Genomic DNA, 18,248 nt, shown 5'->3' with positions numbered 1-18,248 from the left:
GTGCCCCAAGCCCCACATTTCCTGGGCAGCCCCTATCTGGCCATTCCAAGGTAGACTTGCTTTGTACTGGAGGAATCTAAGGTCCATGGCTGAAATCCACACATACTGAGCACCTATGGTGAACCAGGCTTGAGCTTGCAGATCCCTTTCAAGGGACAGACAATTCAGGAGGCTTAAAGAGAAGGAAAACATTCCAGAGGGAGCGGACAGCTTCCCGGTGGTCAGGGAGTCATCTCAGAAGTGGGGACAGGTCAGTCAGTGTAATTTTGCACAAATGTTTGTGCCATTGAGGAAAGGGGAAATCTGACACTTAAACTCAACCACACCAAAACCTGAGGCTATCAGAAAGGGTGAGTGTGGTTTCCAATAGTAAAACCAGCTGGGTAGGGATTGAAGCCAATAACTATGAAACATTTCAGGGCCACAAGAGCAGTCTCTGTGGATTCAGGGGAAAAAAAAGTCTGCCTTTGATAGGGTACAGCTTCAGGGAAATATAAAAATAATACGGTACAGATTTAAAAAACAGAAAGCCATAAAAACTGGAATAATGGGGAGGAGGGGGGGAGGGAGGATGGGAAGGGATGGGAAGGGGAAACAGAGGAGGCTACAATGCTTGATAAGAAATGTACTCATTATCTTGCCCATGTAATTGTAACCCCTCTGTACAGTATTTTCACAATTAAAAAAAAACTGTAATAATGGCTATTCAGTAGTAACTGGCCCTTCTTTTTGGAAAACTTCAGAATTTCTACACTGACCCTAACTTCTGTCATAGAAATGTTAGCAAATACGACTCCTAACCTCCAGGTTAAAGGATTGGATTAGAGTGTCAAACTACAAGTCAGGAATCCTTCCGGCTTTCTGAACACTTCTTGGAGTCTCCTCCCAAACCTCTGTCCCGGAGCAGCGGGGGAGGGGGTAAGAGCTGGAGGGTCAAGCCAAGCATTTGTGCTTTCTGCCCTCAACCAATCATTGAGTCATGTGATTTCCAAGGCTCAGTCCAACGTAAACATTCTGTGTTTGAGTTACCTATAAATCCTCAAAGATTGCAGCACTCTGTGATTTTATCTAAAGATTTCCACAGAATGATACCTTCAATAGGGGGGGTGGGGGATTGTGTTTTGGTGGGGTCCTGGAAAGGAGGTAGTAGATGCACAGTGCCTGAGTCCAAAGGGGATAACCTGAGAAACTTCTAGAACAAGATAGAATTTGATCCAATTTATGATGATAAAGGAGAGACACTAAGACTTGTTCAGTGAACCCAAATGGGGAAGGGCTCACTTCCTGAAAGCAGATGAGATGAGCTTGTTTACTTCACTGTGGGTCCCGGTGAATGTTCCCACGGCTCACCTTAAGGATCTTACCCCCTGCAGATGAGGAAGCATGAAGGGACAACAGTGTCACTGCCATTTGGCCTTCTTCAGGGGCTATAGCTGCTCTAGCTAGGCATGAGGACCCTGGCAATTTTATGGAGTTTCCTTTAAGATCAAGAGCTCCTAGCTATGGTCCCAGCCCATGGAGCTCTGAATGCTCCAACCCCCCTCACCCCCAACTGTGTCTGTGCTGGGGCAGTAGAACCCACTGGAAATATGGGGTGGGAGAAGGCTATATCTATAGCTAGGTGGATTCTGGGAAAGGAAGTTGGGAGAGACAGGTCAGGTGGCCTAAGGCAGTCCCAAGCCGGTTGCTCGCTCCACTGTCAACTGAGTTGTCTGAGTTAGATACTTTTTGCCAATTGGGGGTACAGGAAGGGGTAAGGGGCACTGCTGTTTCCCTCATCCCTGAACTTCAGTGTTTCCATTTGGGATTTCTGGCTCAGGATAGTGAGACTTTAATACACATTCAAGGGGAAACACACTTTGAATTACATTTATGTATGTGCATGTATGTATGAATTATGCATTTATTTTTATTTTGTGCTGGTGCTGGGATTTAAACTCAGGACCTCACACCCTTAGCTTTGTATTTATGTTTATTTTTCGTTAGTCTGGGGCTTGGACTCTGGCCTGGGTGCTGTCCCTCAGCTCTTCAGCTCAAGGCAAGCACTCTAGCACTTGAGTCACAGCGCCACTTCCGGTTTTCTGGTGCTTGAGTGGAGATAAGAGTCTCACAGGCTTTCCTGCCCAGGCTGGCTTTGAACCGAGATACTTAGATCTTAGCCTCCTGAGTAGCTAGGATTATAGGCGTGAGCCAGCAGCACCCGGCTGTCTTTTTTTTTTTTTTTTTGCTCAAGCCAGATGCTTTACCACTTGAGCCAGATCTCTCTCCATTTCCCAAATTTTTTTTTCCAATCACCTTTGAAGGTGTGTGAAGCAGTCAATTTTTTTCCTTGTTAAACAAGAAATGGGGTGAAACAGCCCTACCTCTCAAAGGTAGAGACTGAAGAGCAGGGCCAGTTTCTCTAAGTGTTTAAATTTGGGATTATAGGCTAGGGGTGTGGCTCAAATGGTAAAACTCCTACCTAGCATGTGTGGCCCTGAGTATCACCAAAAAGAAAACAAAATACTGAGGGCGGAGGAGGAAATACATTCTTGGAAGTTTTTTTTTTTTTGAAGCTGTCAGAAAGAAGCTGTATTTGGACTTAAGCTGGTCTCATTTCCTGCCTTTTTCTTTGCTGTACGTTCTTATTTTATCAATCAACTTTATTGCTTTGTAAGCTGACTAAAATCCATTTTGGAGCAGCAGATAAAACTTGCTCACTACCAGAGAAAACTGCAAGAAGGCTTTTGTGCATTGCTCGGTGGTGCTCTCTGCATATTTATAAACATCTAAGCAAGGTTGAAAATGGCCTATAATTATGCCAGTCCTGTGTTCTCTCCCTTTCAATTTTTTTTTTCATTTATCCTTGATTCTTTGAAGTCAAGTCTTTCAGGACAATGTAACTTGGCATTATTTGACATTTCTTGAATTCTGGCCATATCAATATGAATAGATTCCACATTAGTGGGCTTGGCCAATCAGCCTTTTCTCTCAGCACTGTAATAGATAGGCACACCCCAAATCCTCCCCTCAATGTAAAAGTTCAAAGTGGTTTTGTTCAGGTGTTATTTTTGGAGCCTCTGTCTCAGGCTTTTATGATGCAATGCACTTTAAGCCTCTTTCTTGCTGAAGCCAAGAAAGAAAATACCCAAGTGGTTTGCCCAGAGGCCTCAGAACTGGGGGCCTGAGCAGGTGGGCCCAGAGTACAGCTGCACCCTGGCAGGCTGGCATTAGCCATCCTTACCTCTTGTCTGACTTCATACCTGGCTGCAGTTTTCTGCTGGGAGTTTAGAATGAATAGAGCAAGGCTGGGCTTTCCCATTAGGCTCAATGCCTGGGTTTTCCCAGGGCCTGATGACTCAGAGGGTGGAGTGGGGGAGAGAAAGAGAGCCTGGACTATTGGTGGCCTTTCTCTCATCTCAACACAGTCATCTCCTAGGAGTGTCATCCCTCCCCAGTGGAATCTGTCAGTTCCACTTTGTAAAGCACAGAGTCCATAGATGCTGGTTCAAAGGGCAGCAGGCCAGGGTCCGTGTAGACTTGAGACATCTGAGTCAAGATGAGCAGTCTTGGTTGTCCACTTATTCTGAGGACAGAATTCAGGGTCTTGCACATTCTCTAGGCAAGTACTCTACCATTGAGCTACAACCCCAGTCCATTTCTGTCCGCCCCTCTGTCCCTGCCTCTCACTCCCACTTGGCTTTCTCACTCAAGGCTGGTATTTTACCACTTAACCTATACCTCTACCCCTGCATTTTGCTGCCTGCTCTACTCAGGCAACTGTTCCTAACTTTTTTTTTTTTTTGGTTGGTCGTGGAGCTTGAACTCTGGGCTTGGGAGCTGTCCCTCAGCTCTTCAGCTCAAGGCGAGCACTCTACCACTTGAGCTACAGCGCCACGTCCGGTTTTCCGGAGGTTTATTGGAGATAGGAGTCTGGCTTTGAACCGCGATCCTCAGATCTCAGCCTCCTGAGTAGCTAGGATTACAGGCGTGAGCCACTAGCGCCCACTTGTTCCTAACTTTCTGTCTGCTCAGTGGGATAGAGTTGAGGCTCCATAAGCTAGCAGCACTGTTTAGGTAGAGATGAGGTACTTCCCTAGTGTCCTGCTATGTCTCCCTCCCACATTCACACTCATCCCTCACATTCCACTGATGCTACCTTAAGTAAAGGTTGGAACTGCCGCCTCTGATGATGGCCTTCCAGGGAGTCCACAGGGGGAGCAGGACAGAGACCAGAAGTGCAAGGGTACCCAGACAATCTGGCTTTCCACGCAGACCACGCTGGACGAAACTCATTAACTGGGAATCCATTCAGTGCATAGATGAATTCCTCAGGGCAGAGCCCTGATTATCTCAAGTCCTCACTCTTTCTATCTCCTGGGGATTAAATGTCAACAAAAAGGAACACATAAACGTACATGTATATATGTGTGAAATTTGAAGTTCATTTGCACCACTTCTGGTTTTTTTCTTTTTGCTTTTGTAGTGCTGAGGAATCAAACCCAGGGCCTCATGCATGCAAGGCAAGCGCTCTACCACTGAGCCACCTTCCCAGCCCATTTAAATTCCTTTCATAATCCTTTGGCAACATGTAAATTTATTGCTTTTGGAAGATGGCTGTTCGGTACTCCAGGAACTAAGATTTAATGGAAGACCATTTCTTTTCCTTTGAAAGCACACACACACACACACACACACACACACACAAACACACAAACAGTCACTACTCACCCTTTTTATTTTCCATAACTATAGCTGAAGTGGAGGTCTATAACATTTTAGTTGGCTGTTTTACATGGTGGATTCCCTACAGGAGAGATCTTCCTGTGCACACTTAGGGCCATGGAATTCACTCATTTCTCTCCTTAGGGCAGGTGGATTAGACTCAGTGGAGAACAGGTGAGATGCCGATTTCTTTGGAGTTAAATTGGCCGTCATCATCTCTGAAAGACAGAGGAGAGGAAAGAACAGCAGTGTCCTGTGCAGCTCTCCCGTTAGCGGTAAGGAGTATCCTCATCAAATCTGGGAGGAGAAGCTACTGTGATTATTGGTAAAGAAAGGGCGGGGGGTTGATCACCACACACAGATGCAGACATGACCACTAAGGCTTTAGCCATGGCTTAATCACTACAGCAAGCAGCTGAGGGGAGCAGAAAAAGTTTCTCTAGACACATAAACACCAGAAACTTTTACAAAGTATTGCTGCTTGCCTGCAGCTATTTAGAGTATGAACTCTGTCTGAGATACTGAAGGAATTCTCAGATTGTCCTTGGTTTTGTGGAATTATTGTAAGTCATCAGGAAGTTGTTCCATTTCAGTGTGTTTTGGTTTTGGTTTTTTTGATTGTTGTGGGCCTGATTTCTGTCCCTAAGGTCTTTTGCCTAAGGCTAGGGTTCTATCACTTTGATCCACAGCACCACTCTGGTTTTCTGGTGCTTCATTGGAGATAAGAATTTCATGGCTTGGGCTGGGAAGGTGGCTCAGTGGTATAGCACTTACTTGTCTTGCATGCATGAGGCCCTGGGTTCGATTCCTTAGCACCACATAAGCAGAAAGAAAAAAGAAGCCGGAAGTGGTGCTGTGGCTTAAGTGGTAGAGCACTAGCCTTGAGCTGAAGAGCTGAGGGACAGCGCCCAGGCCCAGAGTTCAGGCCCCACGACCGGACCCCCCCCCCCCAAAAAAAAAAATTTCATGGCCTTTCCTGGGCTGGCTTTGAACTGATCCTCAGGTCTCAGCCTCCTGAATAGTAAGGACTACAGGTGTGAGCCACCAGCACTTGGCAAAAATGTGTGCTTTCTATTTAGTTTTTGCAATCAGGGTCCAGCTGTGATGCCCAGGGTGGCCTCAACTGCTCAGGTGATCCTCTTTCCTCAGTCTCCAAATGGTGGCACCAATAGGTGTTCGCTCAGCTTTTTGAAGTTTTTGACTGGTTATGCACTTAGTGACACTGAGGAACAAACCGGATTTTAGGTGAAAGTACAACTGCTGGGCCCAGGCTATCCGACTTAATTCTGACCCAGTTACTCACCTGTGGCCTTGGGCAGGATATCTAATCTGTATCTCAGTTTGCTCATCAATAAAATGGCAATAATGTATGTCATGGAATAAATGAGTCAGTTTGGGAGAAGCACTTACTATTTTGTGCAGAGTGAGCAAGCTGTAAATGTCACCACCTATTTGGATGCACATGGAACTGTTTCAAAACCCATTGACTTCAAAAAGGATCCAGGCTCCGGGGAGTGATCCAGGACCTCTCTTCAGAACTCTTCCCCAACCACCAAGCCATTACATTTTTTAAATTCAGAGGCAGTTTATTATGTTAAGCAGGCTCTGGTTGTACCATCACCCCAGCCCCATGGGATTTTCATGGAGACTTTCATGTTTTATTTTTCATTTTTGAGATAATTCATTTGAAAAAAATGGCAAACTGGGAATCATAGCACCCTGTAATAATCTGCTCTCAGGAAACCGAGGAGGCCTGGGCTCCAGTGTGAGACTCTGACTCCAAAGAAATAAACAGTACATAGAATTAGTATAATTCGTAGATTTACCACAAAGCCAATAACTACAGCCAGGTTTGTTCAGTGAGGGTTTCAGCCAATCTGCTCAGGGTGGGACAATGGCTCTCCTGGTCTCTTCCTAAGATTGCTTAGTGCAATCCTGAATGCTAAGATTTAGTTTGGGCTTGGTTTGGAATTTCATTTAAATGCAATCAAACACTGAAATCTTTAATGATTGGCTTCTTCTTTGACTTAACCGTAGGTTGGTGAGACACATTCATTTAGTGGCAGATAGCATATTCTAGTACAGTATAATAGATTAAACATTTAGTGACACTTAAGTATGATGTTTTATCATTTAATATTCCAGTCTAGTCATGAAAATGGCTATCTAAGCTGTTGTCTAGACCTGTGCTGTTCAAGGCATTCTCTCAGTGAACATGTGTTCATTTCTTCTCCTGGGTATATGGCTAGGAATGAATGCCAGTATCTCCATTCTGGATTGTCCTTTTATGTTATGGTTGTTGCAATTTGTTCTTTATGTAAGAAATTTTGTATTTTGAGTTTGAAACTATTTGCCTATATTTCTTCTAGAAGTTCTATTCTTTGGCTTTGATATAGACTATGTAAGTTCAGTAAGTTCAGGTTCCGGGGGCTGGGAAGGTGGCTCAGTGGTAGAGTGCTTGCCTTGCATGCATGAGGCCCTGGGTTTGATTCCTCAGCACCACATAAGCAGAAAAAAAAGCCGGAAGTGGCACTGTGGCTCAAGTGGTAGAGTGCTAGCCTTGAGCTGAAGAGCTGAGGGACAGCGCCCAGGCCCAGAGTTCAGGCCCCATGACCGGACCCCCCCAAAAAAGTTCAGGTTCCAATTCCTGTGACATTGGGTTAAATTTGTTCACTTCCTTTGGGGCCCCTGTTTGTGGTCTTATATATCTAGTTTTGTTTGTTTTGTTTTGTTTTGGTCAGTCTTGGAGCTTAAACTCAGGACCTGGGCACTGTCCCTGAGCTTTCTCATTCAAGGCTAGTGCTCCGCCACTTTGAGCCAGAGTGCCACTTCCTTTGTACCGCTAGTTTTAGAACAAAATTTAAAGCAAAGTTTCACTGGGTAAGCAAATGAACATAGGTCACAAACTCATTTGATGTCAAACTTTAACCATAATACAGAAAATCCAATGATTTTCATTTTTCAATGTCTATACATTTTTACAGTTAAAAAAAACCCCATGTTTATGATTTCAGAGTGCTTTCTAAGCCCTACTTCAATGGACTTCTAAGTTCTGAAACTCTTCTGGTTCCAGGAGCTGAACCAGCTACACAGGATTATATATTTAACTCTCCTCAGAGTAGAGTAGCCCTGGGCAAGACTCCTGGCTTTGAGTCTAAATTTCCACATTAATGACACCATTTGATCTACCAAATTCTACCACAGAGCACAGCAACAGTCATAAGAGAATGCTATGGCCCATAGAGAGGGGGGTAAGGGTCTATATTTCTGACAAACTGCTTTTGCTTGCATGCGAGCACAGGCTGTAGGCTTAAAGCACTAACTAAATGGTGACAGTATTCAGTGTCTGAGGTGAAATGAAAATAGGGAAATGCTCTTCACCCAAACCCTATGTCACTGGAGGATGAGACACGGAAATATCCTGTGCCTTTCCTTTGCACTCCTTGCTATTGGAGGTTTTGAGGTTTGGGGAAGTGACTGTAGACCTCACAGCTACTGGGACAGGCTGTAGGATTCGCATTCCAGTGGTGTCTGCAGCCTGCCTTGCTCGCACTATAAGCAGGGCTGAGCTCTGTCCACGTGGGTGGCTTCCTGTCACAAGCTGACTGTTTCACAAGCCACTGGCTGGAGAGGGGCTAGTCAGACCCTGTCCCTGAGGATGTCTTGCGTGTCCTCCTACTAGGACAAATCATTCTCTCGCACAGAGCCTCCCAGGCCGGTTAGATGTCTGTCTTCATTGCCTACCTTCCAGGCACTGAGTCCTGAGCTTCCAGATGCGAGTCACCAGCACCTGTGAAACACTAGCATACATGGTCCATACTTTGCCTATCATTGTGGGCCAGGCGCTGGTCTGGGTTAGATTTTTACCTCTAGTCTAAGGGACCTTTAGTCCCATTTTTACACCAGAGTCAGGAAAGCCTGGGGGCAGAACAGGGAATTCATTGCAGGCCCTAGGCCCCTCCCACCCCACAGCCACCTGGCTAAACCCACCCACTCTCCAGCCTCCAGCGTTCCTAGAAGCCCAGGTCCTGAGCTCTAGGCTTTAGAGTGACACCAGCTGGTCCCCAATAGGCTCTTCCACTATTAGCTACAGGCAGCCGGGCAACTGGCAGAACAGGCTAAGCCCCGCTTCCCCTGGCTATATAAAACCAGGGCAGCAAGGGGAGAGGAAGGGCCTGAGTGCTGGCCCGCGAGCATTGAGGTGTACCTGGGACCCCATCCACCAGTCCCCCCTCCCCCGCACACAAACTCCCAGGGCAGATCTGTGGCGGGCTGGGAGGAGACATTTGCACAAGGGAAAGGCACAGGGCAGAGCAGGGCTCAAAGGGGCACGGCAAAGCCAGGCCCCCGGCCCCAGAACATTGGAAGCGCATCCATCAACACCACCCCTCCCCATCATCCCACCTTCCTGGGCCTTTTCCAACGAGCCCTCCAGAGTCAGGCTGGCCCACTAGGGTCCAGCTGCCGAGTGCGGACTCTACAGGGAGAGAAGAGGCATCTGGAACAATCTCAGCTTTGTTGTGAATCTGTCCCTGAGTTTCCAGTTGGCTTTTATCTGTGTCCAGCGTCTGTGACCTCTCTGAAGCCTCGGGGGAGGGTGACTAGAAGATCCAGACTCCCAGGGAGAGGAGAAGGAGGCCGGCGGGAGGTGGGGGGGCGGGCAGGGAGCGCAGCAGCTGGCTGCCGGCCGGGGCCGGGGCGCGCGGGGCGCTGCCAGGGGCGCGCGGGGTGCCGCCGGGGCGCGCGGGGTGCCGCCGGGGCGCAGGTCGTTCGGGTGGCCGCACTATGTCTGAGGTTTCTCCCCGCAGCCCGGGGCCGGCCGCCGGCCTCGTCCCCCCCCCCACCCCCCCTCCCTGCGCTCAGCCCGGGGAGGTCACCATGGGCTCCACGAGACGCCAGGTAGGCAGTGCCCCGACGGCGGCGGCGGCGGGCGGTCCTGGAATGTGCGAGGGGCGTGATGACAGCGACGGCCGCCGGCCTCTTTGCGCAACACCTTCGCCATATATACGGCCGGGGCGCCGCTGCGCTCCACCTGCGCGCCTCCGGCGGCCCCGCACCTGCGAAGGGAGCGCTGGTGAGTACCGCGCCGCTCTCCTCCCGCCCGCCCGCCCGCCCGCCGCGGCCCCGGCGCCCGGCCGCCCCGGCGCCCGGCCGCCCGCCCGCTCATTTCGACTTTCGCGCTTCTTCTCTTAGTACTGGATGCTGAGTCGAACTCCGGAAGCCAGGCTGGCTTTGGGCTGCGGAAGAGAACACAGGAGAGAACCTCTCCCAAATATCTAGTCCGTCCTTCTTCCTTCCTTCCTTCCTTCCTTCCTTCCTTCCTTCCTTCCCTCCTTCCTTCCCTCCTTCCTTCCCTTTCTTCCTTCCTTTCTTTCTTTCTTTTTCTTTCTTTCTTTCTTTCTTTTTCTTTCTTTCTTTCTTTTCTGTCTGCCTGCTTTTCTTCCTTGCTTCCTTTTCTTCTTCCTTCCTTCCTTCCTTTTCTTCTTCCTTCCTTTTCTTTCTCCCTCCTTCCCTCCTTCTTTCTTTCTTGCTTCTTTCTCCTGCCAGTACTGAGGCTTGAACTCAGGATCTGTCTTTGAGCTTTATTTTCTTTTTCCTCCAGGCTAAGGCTCTACCATAGGACTCGTTGGCTTTGTTTTGGTGTCTCATGGACTTTTCCTTCCCCGGACTAGCATTGTCTCCCTTGCTCTGAAAGTTTCCCTAGAAGTTAAGTTTTGTGCAAGACGCGATGCCCCCAGAGTGACCGGCACGTGCTAGTCTGCAGTCTCTGATCTAAGATAACTGCAAGAGATCTGTTCCCACAGGGCTGGCTGCGGTCAGTAAAGTCTGTCACTTTTCCAGTACTCGTCCCAGGAGAGACAAGAGCCCAGGATTTCTGTTTGAAGAGTGAACAGGTAGCAGGCAGGGAGTTGATGACTTTGCATGAGTCCATGTGTCCGTAGAGACACACATACACACACACACACACAGGGGGCGGCTGGCCCAAGGGTGAGGAAAGAGGAGACTATCTGGTTGTTTGCCTGACCAGGTACAAGCGTTCCAAACATCAGGCCCCATTTGTCTGTCCTGCTTTTCCCCATTCCCCCCCTGAGCTGGCTGGCCTGTGGCTTGTTGAGTATTGGACAGCGCTTCCCAAGCTGTGGTCATAGAAGTGGCTGTGGTAGCTGGAGACTGAAGCTTTTGTGCTGGCCCAGTTGATAATGACCTTTACTGTTTTTTTTTTTTTTGTAAGCTTGTAAATGGGTGACAAGAAAGGCATGCTTTGTGATAGTTTTGGATGTTAAACAAATTCCCCCCTCCGAAATCATTCAGCCCTCTCACTGAAACTCAGGGGACCAGTGCCCAGTGGGAGGACAGGTGACTGGATTGTCACTGTTAGATACAAAGTAGAACCACAAATAGCCTGACTTCATTCAGATAGGGAACCTCTGAACACCAATGGTTTGAATAAAGAGGATTTCAATTAAAAAAAAAAAAAGACAGCAAGATGCTTCTGATTTGCAATTTGGCCCCCTTTCAAACCCCTTACTATAATGACATATGTGATCATTACAAGATTTTACTGTGCATTAAGAATAAAATACATGCTAGGCAAGCACTCTACCCCAGTTTTTGTGTGGATGTGGATGTGTATATGCTTATGCACTAATCCTGAGGAGATCCACAGCTCCACTTGCAGCTTTTAGTCTAGCTAGCTCTGAACTATGATATTCAGATCTCAGCCTCCTAAGTAGCTAGGATTACAAGTGTTAGCCATCATTGCTCTGTTCAAGGTGTTTTTTCTTTCTTTGTTTGTTAATTTCTTTTAGAGACAGCTTTACTGTGGGGCTAAGTCTGACCTGGAACTTGCTAGCTATGTAGCTTAAGCTGGCCTTAAAGACTGCTGCTCCTGCCTTCTGAGCCCTCGGGACTCAGATGTAGACTCCCATGCCCACATTAGATTTCCGCAGTCCCGTGGCTTGTGAACTCAGGGCCTGGGCACTGTCCCTTAGCTACTTCTGCTCAAGGCTAGCACTCCTTCTGGCTTTATCTGTTTATGTGGTACTGAGGAATCAAATCCAGGGCTTGATGCATGCTACTACTAATCCACATTCCCAGCCCTGGATTTATTTTTAAGCATCATAAATATGAGTGCTTGTTTGGTAACTGAGCCCAGTTAAAGCACTCAGATACAATGTCCAACTAGGATCCTTCTGAAGCCACTCCCCAGTGTGAGGCCTAGGGCAGTTGTCTCCTATTAAGGCTTGCTCTTATCTTCACGGTTTTAACATTGACCACCCACTCCTAGAACACCACCACCATGCCCTTAGGCATTATTTCCCATCTAAAGGGAGATCACTGGAGAGTTCCCGGGCCTCCTGCGAACACTGGGCTGCATGCGTGTGAGTTATGTATGAAGACAGCGTATCTATGTGATTTTAGTAATTAATTCCGCCAGGCCTCAGTCCCCCCCCCCCCCCACAGCCTAAAATATTGGTAAAGCTAATACTTAAAGCTAAATACCAGGTGCTAGTGGTTGATACCTGTGATCCTAGCTACTTAGGAAGCTAAGATCTGAAGATCAAGGTTCAAAACCAGCCTGGACAAAAAATTCCATGAGACTCTTATGAATTAACCAGCAAAAAGCTAGAAGTGGAAGTGTGGTTCAAGTAGTAAAGTGTCAGGCTGGAGGGGGAAAAAAAAAACCAAATAGCAGCAAGAGGCCCTGATTTCAAACCTTAGTACCAGAAACAAAAACAAAAGGATAAATACAGTCAGTCTGTGCTTCTGCAGAATAGGGTTGGTGCTAAAAGATAACTACTTGAAGTTTCTTGTGAGGCTACATGATTTACCTCAGTACCTGACAGAAAGTACCTGATGTTTGGTTGATAAATATTCGGTGCATTGTCCCTTGTATATGTGGCCAGAGAATGCAGAATAACTCACTGCCTCATTTCTTGGGGTGGCCCTGGCTGCTGCTTTAAGTATGGATGACAGCTCTATACAGGTCCTGGCTAAAGAGGCTGGACCAATGCAAGGTGCAGGGGTTGGGTGACTGCCAGACATTCGTTATTTCCCTGCTTCCCAAGTCCCAGAAGAGCCCACAAGGAAGAATGAGAGTTTATCTTGCCCTTGAATGCTTGTATGGAAGCGAGAAACAGAGCCACAAGGTGAGCCACATGCAGTCATTTGTAAAGATGGGGCAGGGGCAGGGGAGTAGGTGTGACCGCTCAGCCTTGGGGCCACAGTGTAGCTGCCGCCCTCTCTCCTGGGCATGAGCAACATGCTCCCCCCACACCCACCTTGTCCTGTTGCTTCTGGCTGGTGGCAAGAATGCATTGCATTGTGGTTCTCAGGAGACAGAGAGACAAGGCGAGAGAAAAGGTGCCCAGAGCCCTCTCCTTCAGGAAGCAGGGTCAGGCCCTGAGCTCAAATTCAGGTGGCATTTTCCGTCCACCTTATTCAGTACAGTAGAGATTCCTAAAAGACTGAGGTTTGCTGAGTCCAGCACTCTGGTATGCTCAGAGCCTTTGTGAGACTCCGTAGCCTGTCATTACAGCATTCTTGGCTGGCGTATTTGGCCAAGTGCATGACTACACAGGAGTGACCTCTATGAACTGGTCAGTCACCCCCCCCACCGTCTACCTCCTGCCCCCCTCTCCCCCTCCAACCCCGCAAGGCCTTTGTTGAGCTGCATCCAAGCCCCGTGTGCCCCATAGCTTGATGGAATTGGAGTATTCCTTCCCTGCATCCCTCCTCACTGACCCCAGTTCTAGAAAGGCTTCTGGGTTCAAATCCTGACAGCTGTGTGACTTTAGGCAAGTTCCTTCATTTCTCTCTGCCTCTGTTTCCTTCACTGTCTGGATTCTGGAAAAGAAGCCCTTTCTTGCTAATAAGACCGAGGTCACAGCATTGCTCCGTCAGAAGGTGAATGGTTATGCCTTTCTCTTTCTACTTTTGGCTCATTGATTGTGTCTGCTACTGTGCTAAGTCCTAAAGATGAGCTGTGAATGGTAGGGCAAAGTAGAGTACAGATGAGCTCCTGCTCTTTTAATGCATGTCAGAAGTTCTGGTGGTTGTTCTGCCGGGAACTGGGCTTGGTCCTCACCTACACATCATGATTGATGGACAGAGTATTGTCCCAGATGATGAAACAGAAGTCTGGAGATTCATAGGTTCGCATACAACGAAACCCGGGCCTCTCATCCATCAAGTGTGTCAGACACTGTCTTCTGAGTAAGACTGGCATAGCCTGGGACCCCAAGGTCCCCTGAAATGACTGTCATCCATTCCCATGGCTGAGGAGGCTGCCTACGTTCAGGTTCTGCCTTTAACTTTGGAGCCCTTAGCTGCAATCTCTCTGCTTCTGGGATGTGGGTCAGCCTGCATCGAACTGGAGCTCCACTGGATGGGATGAGGGCAAAGAGCCTGCATACCTGAGCTGCAGAGAGTAGAGTTGGTTGGGTGGATGCCAGGTGCCCTATATTTCCACACATCTAGATGCAGAGAGCTATGGGGGTGGTGAGGGCAAGAAGGGAGGGGCTGGCAGGGCTAATGTTCTCTGGGATGCCTGTTTCCTTCCTGATCTTCTACATCCAGCACAGTGAACCCAAAAGTGATGGGGAAGATGAAGGAAACTGGTTTAAGCAAATAACTGAGTGAGGGAGGTTAGTGCCACATTGGAGTAAGTGTCTGTTAAAGAGGAAACTTGTAACAAATCCCTGGACTGAGAATAGGGAATATGAGGATTCCCAAGAGGTAGGAGTAGAGCCAGTGTGCTCTGCTTTCTTTCCCATGGTGTTGGCTTAGGCTGAAAGAGTTCTCTGGAGGTGGATACAGGCAATGCAGGCCTCTCACAGAGACCTTGAGGACATTCTTGCTGGATGGGTTCCATGCCATCACGTCCTGTTCCTTTCTGTACAGCTTGTACACAGGTGCAACGCCACCCATTGCTCGCAGTATTGTAGATTAGGGACACTGGATCCCGGGCAAGTCTGTTCACTCTTTGTTTAATCTTTGTCAATGTCCTTGTTTACTGCTGGTGAGTTTCCCCATTGGGATGGCCCTCACATCCAGCTTGCAGTTTCCTGACCCAGTTGCTCCATCTCACCAATGTAGGCCAATCCGATTTGCATATACATGGTGATGAGGAAGGTTCAGGTTGAGTTGGTCATCATAATCAACATGGGCAAGGGTGTCCTTCAGTAAACCAACCTGACTCCTTCCTTCAAAGATAAGTGTTGGGCCGGGGGTGTGGCTCTGGGGAGGGAAGGCAGAGCACCTGCCTAGCCAGCATGAGCCCTTGAGTTCAAATTCCAGATCTATCTATCTATCTATCTATCTATCTATCTATCTATCTATCTATCTATCTATCTATCTATCTATCTATCTCTATATGCATATGTATATTGTGTTTATTCCATGAGGCCCTGGAAGGAAAATTATAACTGGGTTCCTGTTTCCTGAGAACTTATAGTGAGGGAAGCAGTAAAATGCTAATAATCCTAGAGGTTTAGTTAAGATTATGGGAAAAAGAGGTATTAGATAGAAGGTGGTATTTTATTTATTTTTTTGCCCATCATGGGGCCTGAACTCTGGGCCTGGGCGCTGTCCCTCAGCTCTTCAGCTCAAGGCTAGCCCTCTACCACTTGAGCCACAACACCACTTTTGTTTTTTTTCTGCTTATGTGGTGCTGAGGAATGGAACCCAGGGCCTCATGCATGCAAGGCAAGCGCTCTACCACTGAGCCACCTTCCCAGCCCCGAGGGTGGTACTTTTAGATTCTTCCTTCACAGAGGCAGGTATGTGAACCTCTGATTAGCTGGAATAGCTCATTGCAGACCTTTTTGAGTCCTCCTGCTTAGTATTTTTGAGGCTGTCACTATGGTGATGGGCGGGACCTGCCTGGATGAGCTCCTGGTCCTATTGCCTCAGCCTTTCAAAGTGCTGCAATTTTAGATGTGTGCCACCATGCTTGGTTTAAAACTTGGTCTTTCGTCTTGCTTGTTCATTTATCTGTCTTTGGAAGAGGGGACACAGAAAGGGTGAACAAATGTAGCAGTGGTGCTTACTAGACACTATGTTGAAAGTGAACCATACAGCTTGTGGATGGAGGCAGGAGGGAAATACAAGGAGAAGTGAGCGATAGGGTGACCGTGTCCAAAAAGAAATGCACTCATGGAGGAGGCTGCAATGCTTGATAAGAAATGCACTCATTACTTGACTTATGTGACTGGAATCCCTCTGTACATCATGCTTATTTTAGTAAGATTGTTGATAAAGGCAAGGAGGCCAGCTTAGGGTCACAAAGACAAACTTGAGCTTTGGAGACAGAATTAGAATCTATTAGTGAAGGTTCTTTAGCCTCTGAAATAGATGCTCTTGGGCTTTTAGAGCAGTGTCTGGTTATCTGAGCTGGAGGCGGGGAGTGTCCTGGGAGAGACAGTGTAAGGAGGCTTCTAAATAACCACAACATCTGTGCCCCCAACTTTCTGACCCCAGAGGTCAGTGTCAAGGTGAAGATCAGCTTGCACCATGTAAACACTGTATCTCAAGTGTAAATCATCTACCAGCCAAACAACTTACATTCCCTCTCCCCAATTCCATGAGCAAAATCAGTGCTGGGGGAAGGTGAGTCACGTTATTGTCACAGCCTGGGACTCCAAGCAAAACCCTAGCCTCATTGACAGAGCTACACTTCAGAACTGGCTCTCTTCTGCCAGACACCTGCCTTTTTTTCTTGACCTTCTTTTGCAGTTGTGATTCTCAGATCCTTTTTCCTGCATAGAGACTGAGGGAGATGCTGTATGCCAAGCACCAGCGTGGCACCTGGCAAGTTCTTCGTTGCTATGGTAGATTGGGTTAGAAGTCAATGGAGATATGTCACAGCAGGTCATGGTAGTGTCAGGCGGATCTCATAGTGGCAGAGCAGAGAAGAGGAGGACCTATGTTAAGCCCACTGTGCTGGGCAGATACAGGACCCTCAGTGGGCCTTCTGTGTTTAGGAAAGTGTGTCTGGAGAAGAAGGGAATGGAGGACAATCAAGAATGGGAGTCAGACTCATTTGCATCAAAGCTTGCCTGTGAGATCTGGCCAAAGTAGGTGCTTGGCTCACCTGAGCAGGAGCTGCATGGTGGTGAGAGGCTCCCAGGTGGAGCTGGTGGAATTTGCAGGCAGTCAGTCACCATGATTGATGGCAGGAATCGAAACAGTGAAGTAAGCATTTGAGGAATATATAGGCTTAGGATGGGGAGAGCACGTGGCAGCTGCTGTCATGGTTAAATCTGGAAATCCCAGCAGGAAAAAGTCAGCTATCATTTTTCCACTTACCTGCGGAACAGTTTTGGCTCCTGTTTACTTTGTTGAGATTACGCAGAGACAGGGGCAAAAATGTCTTCTCTTTGTAGTCTACAGTATTTTCCTTAGAATCTTTTTATTTTTATTTATTTAATTACTTTATTTTTTGCCAGTCCTGGGGCTTAAACTCAGGGCCTGGGCACTGTCCCTGAACATTTTGCTTAAGGGCATAGCACCTTACCACTTGAGCCATAGCACCACTTACAGCTTCTTCTGCTTATGTGGTACTGAGGAATAGAACCCAGGGTTTCATGCACGGTAAGCAAGCACTCTACCACTAAGCTACATTCCCAGCCCCCTTAGAATCTTTGAATGGCACACAAATATCCTTTGGTCTGGGTTGCACTCATTTTCAATTAGTTTTTGTGGTTGCTTGTGGTGATATTGGAGTTTGAACTCAGGTCCTTTCACTTGCCAGGTAGGCACTCTACCACTTGAGCCATGCTTCCATACCTTCAATAAGTATTTGTTGGGCATTGTCTCTACCTTCCAGACCCTGAGGCACAGCAACAAATGAGACAAAGTCCCATTCTTGGTAGTGCTTGTACTCTGGTAAGCAGGAAATAGACTAATACAGGAAGAGGAAAGGAGACTGACCCAGATTCTGGGAAGTCCTCTCCAAATTGATCTGAACAACATTTCTGATCTTCTGAGAGTTACTATTCCTGGCTTCCCAGTTCTTAGTAGTGAAACAAGTCGGGCAGAGCGCCAGGATGAATGAATGTAAGATATGGTGGGCGCTTGCCAACTGTTTTTAGATCTTCCAGAAATGTTCATCTCATAACATCTTCTCCAGCACAGTGTATCATTATTTTGAAAAAACAGTTTTACTGGCACTCGAGTTACTTGTCAATCTTAATTTGCATATGCCGGACTGAACCCTTGAATTTTAGCCAGTACAATTCTGAGACTTTCTGTTCTTTGAATTGCTTTGTCTGAACCTGTCGAAGGACAGGGACTGCACAGAGTGAACTTCAAGTGTGTCAAGAGCCAGGCTCACTGAGAGAGGCATTGTGGAAAAGACAAGGAAGTCTAGAAGCTTGCGGAAGACAGTGTTCTGATAAAGGGTTATTAACCCAGGCAGCATGGCACAGTAATAATTGCTATTAATCGAAAGCAGGCTCCATGCCAGACACTTCCCAGGCCCTTAATCTCATCATTAATCTCATAACCATCTTACAAATGGGAAAGTGATACCCTTTACTCAA

General features: G+C 47.5%; 1 protein-coding gene and 1 long non-coding RNA gene across 3 annotated transcripts in view; one reads left to right on the top strand and one right to left on the bottom strand.

The window, feature by feature from the left end:
- Window positions 1–1,970: 1,970 nt before the first annotated feature.
- On the bottom strand, window positions 1,971–8,592 carry LOC138821033 (uncharacterized). Its single transcript, XR_011370034.1, has 4 exons — window positions 8,449–8,592; window positions 4,711–4,922; window positions 4,139–4,356; window positions 1,971–3,565 (listed from the first exon to the last, which is right to left on the bottom strand). It is a non-coding gene; the product is annotated as an uncharacterized lncRNA (long non-coding RNA).
- Window positions 4,871–18,248, top strand: part of Slc34a2 (solute carrier family 34 member 2) — a 25,775-nt gene continuing 12,397 nt past the window's right edge. The window contains exon 1 of one of the 2 annotated variants that reach the window (XM_070013108.1): window positions 4,871–4,979. In XM_070013108.1, coding sequence (XP_069869209.1) covers window positions 4,884–4,979 — 96 coding nt within the window. In that variant the 5' untranslated portion in view covers window positions 4,871–4,883. Of the gene's footprint in view, window positions 4,980–9,680; window positions 9,779–18,248 lie in introns of those variants that run through there. The other variant, XM_070013107.1, reaches the window with a different exon arrangement.

Source organism: Dipodomys merriami, unplaced genomic scaffold (genome assembly GCF_024711535.1).
Source record: "Dipodomys merriami isolate MVZ:Mamm:240054 unplaced genomic scaffold, mDipMer1.0.p SCAF_9, whole genome shotgun sequence".
NCBI classification, from domain to species: domain Eukaryota; kingdom Metazoa; phylum Chordata; class Mammalia; order Rodentia; family Heteromyidae; genus Dipodomys; species Dipodomys merriami.
The sequence above is the reverse complement of the archived record's forward strand: the minus strand, read 5'-3'. Positions and strand labels throughout refer to the sequence as shown.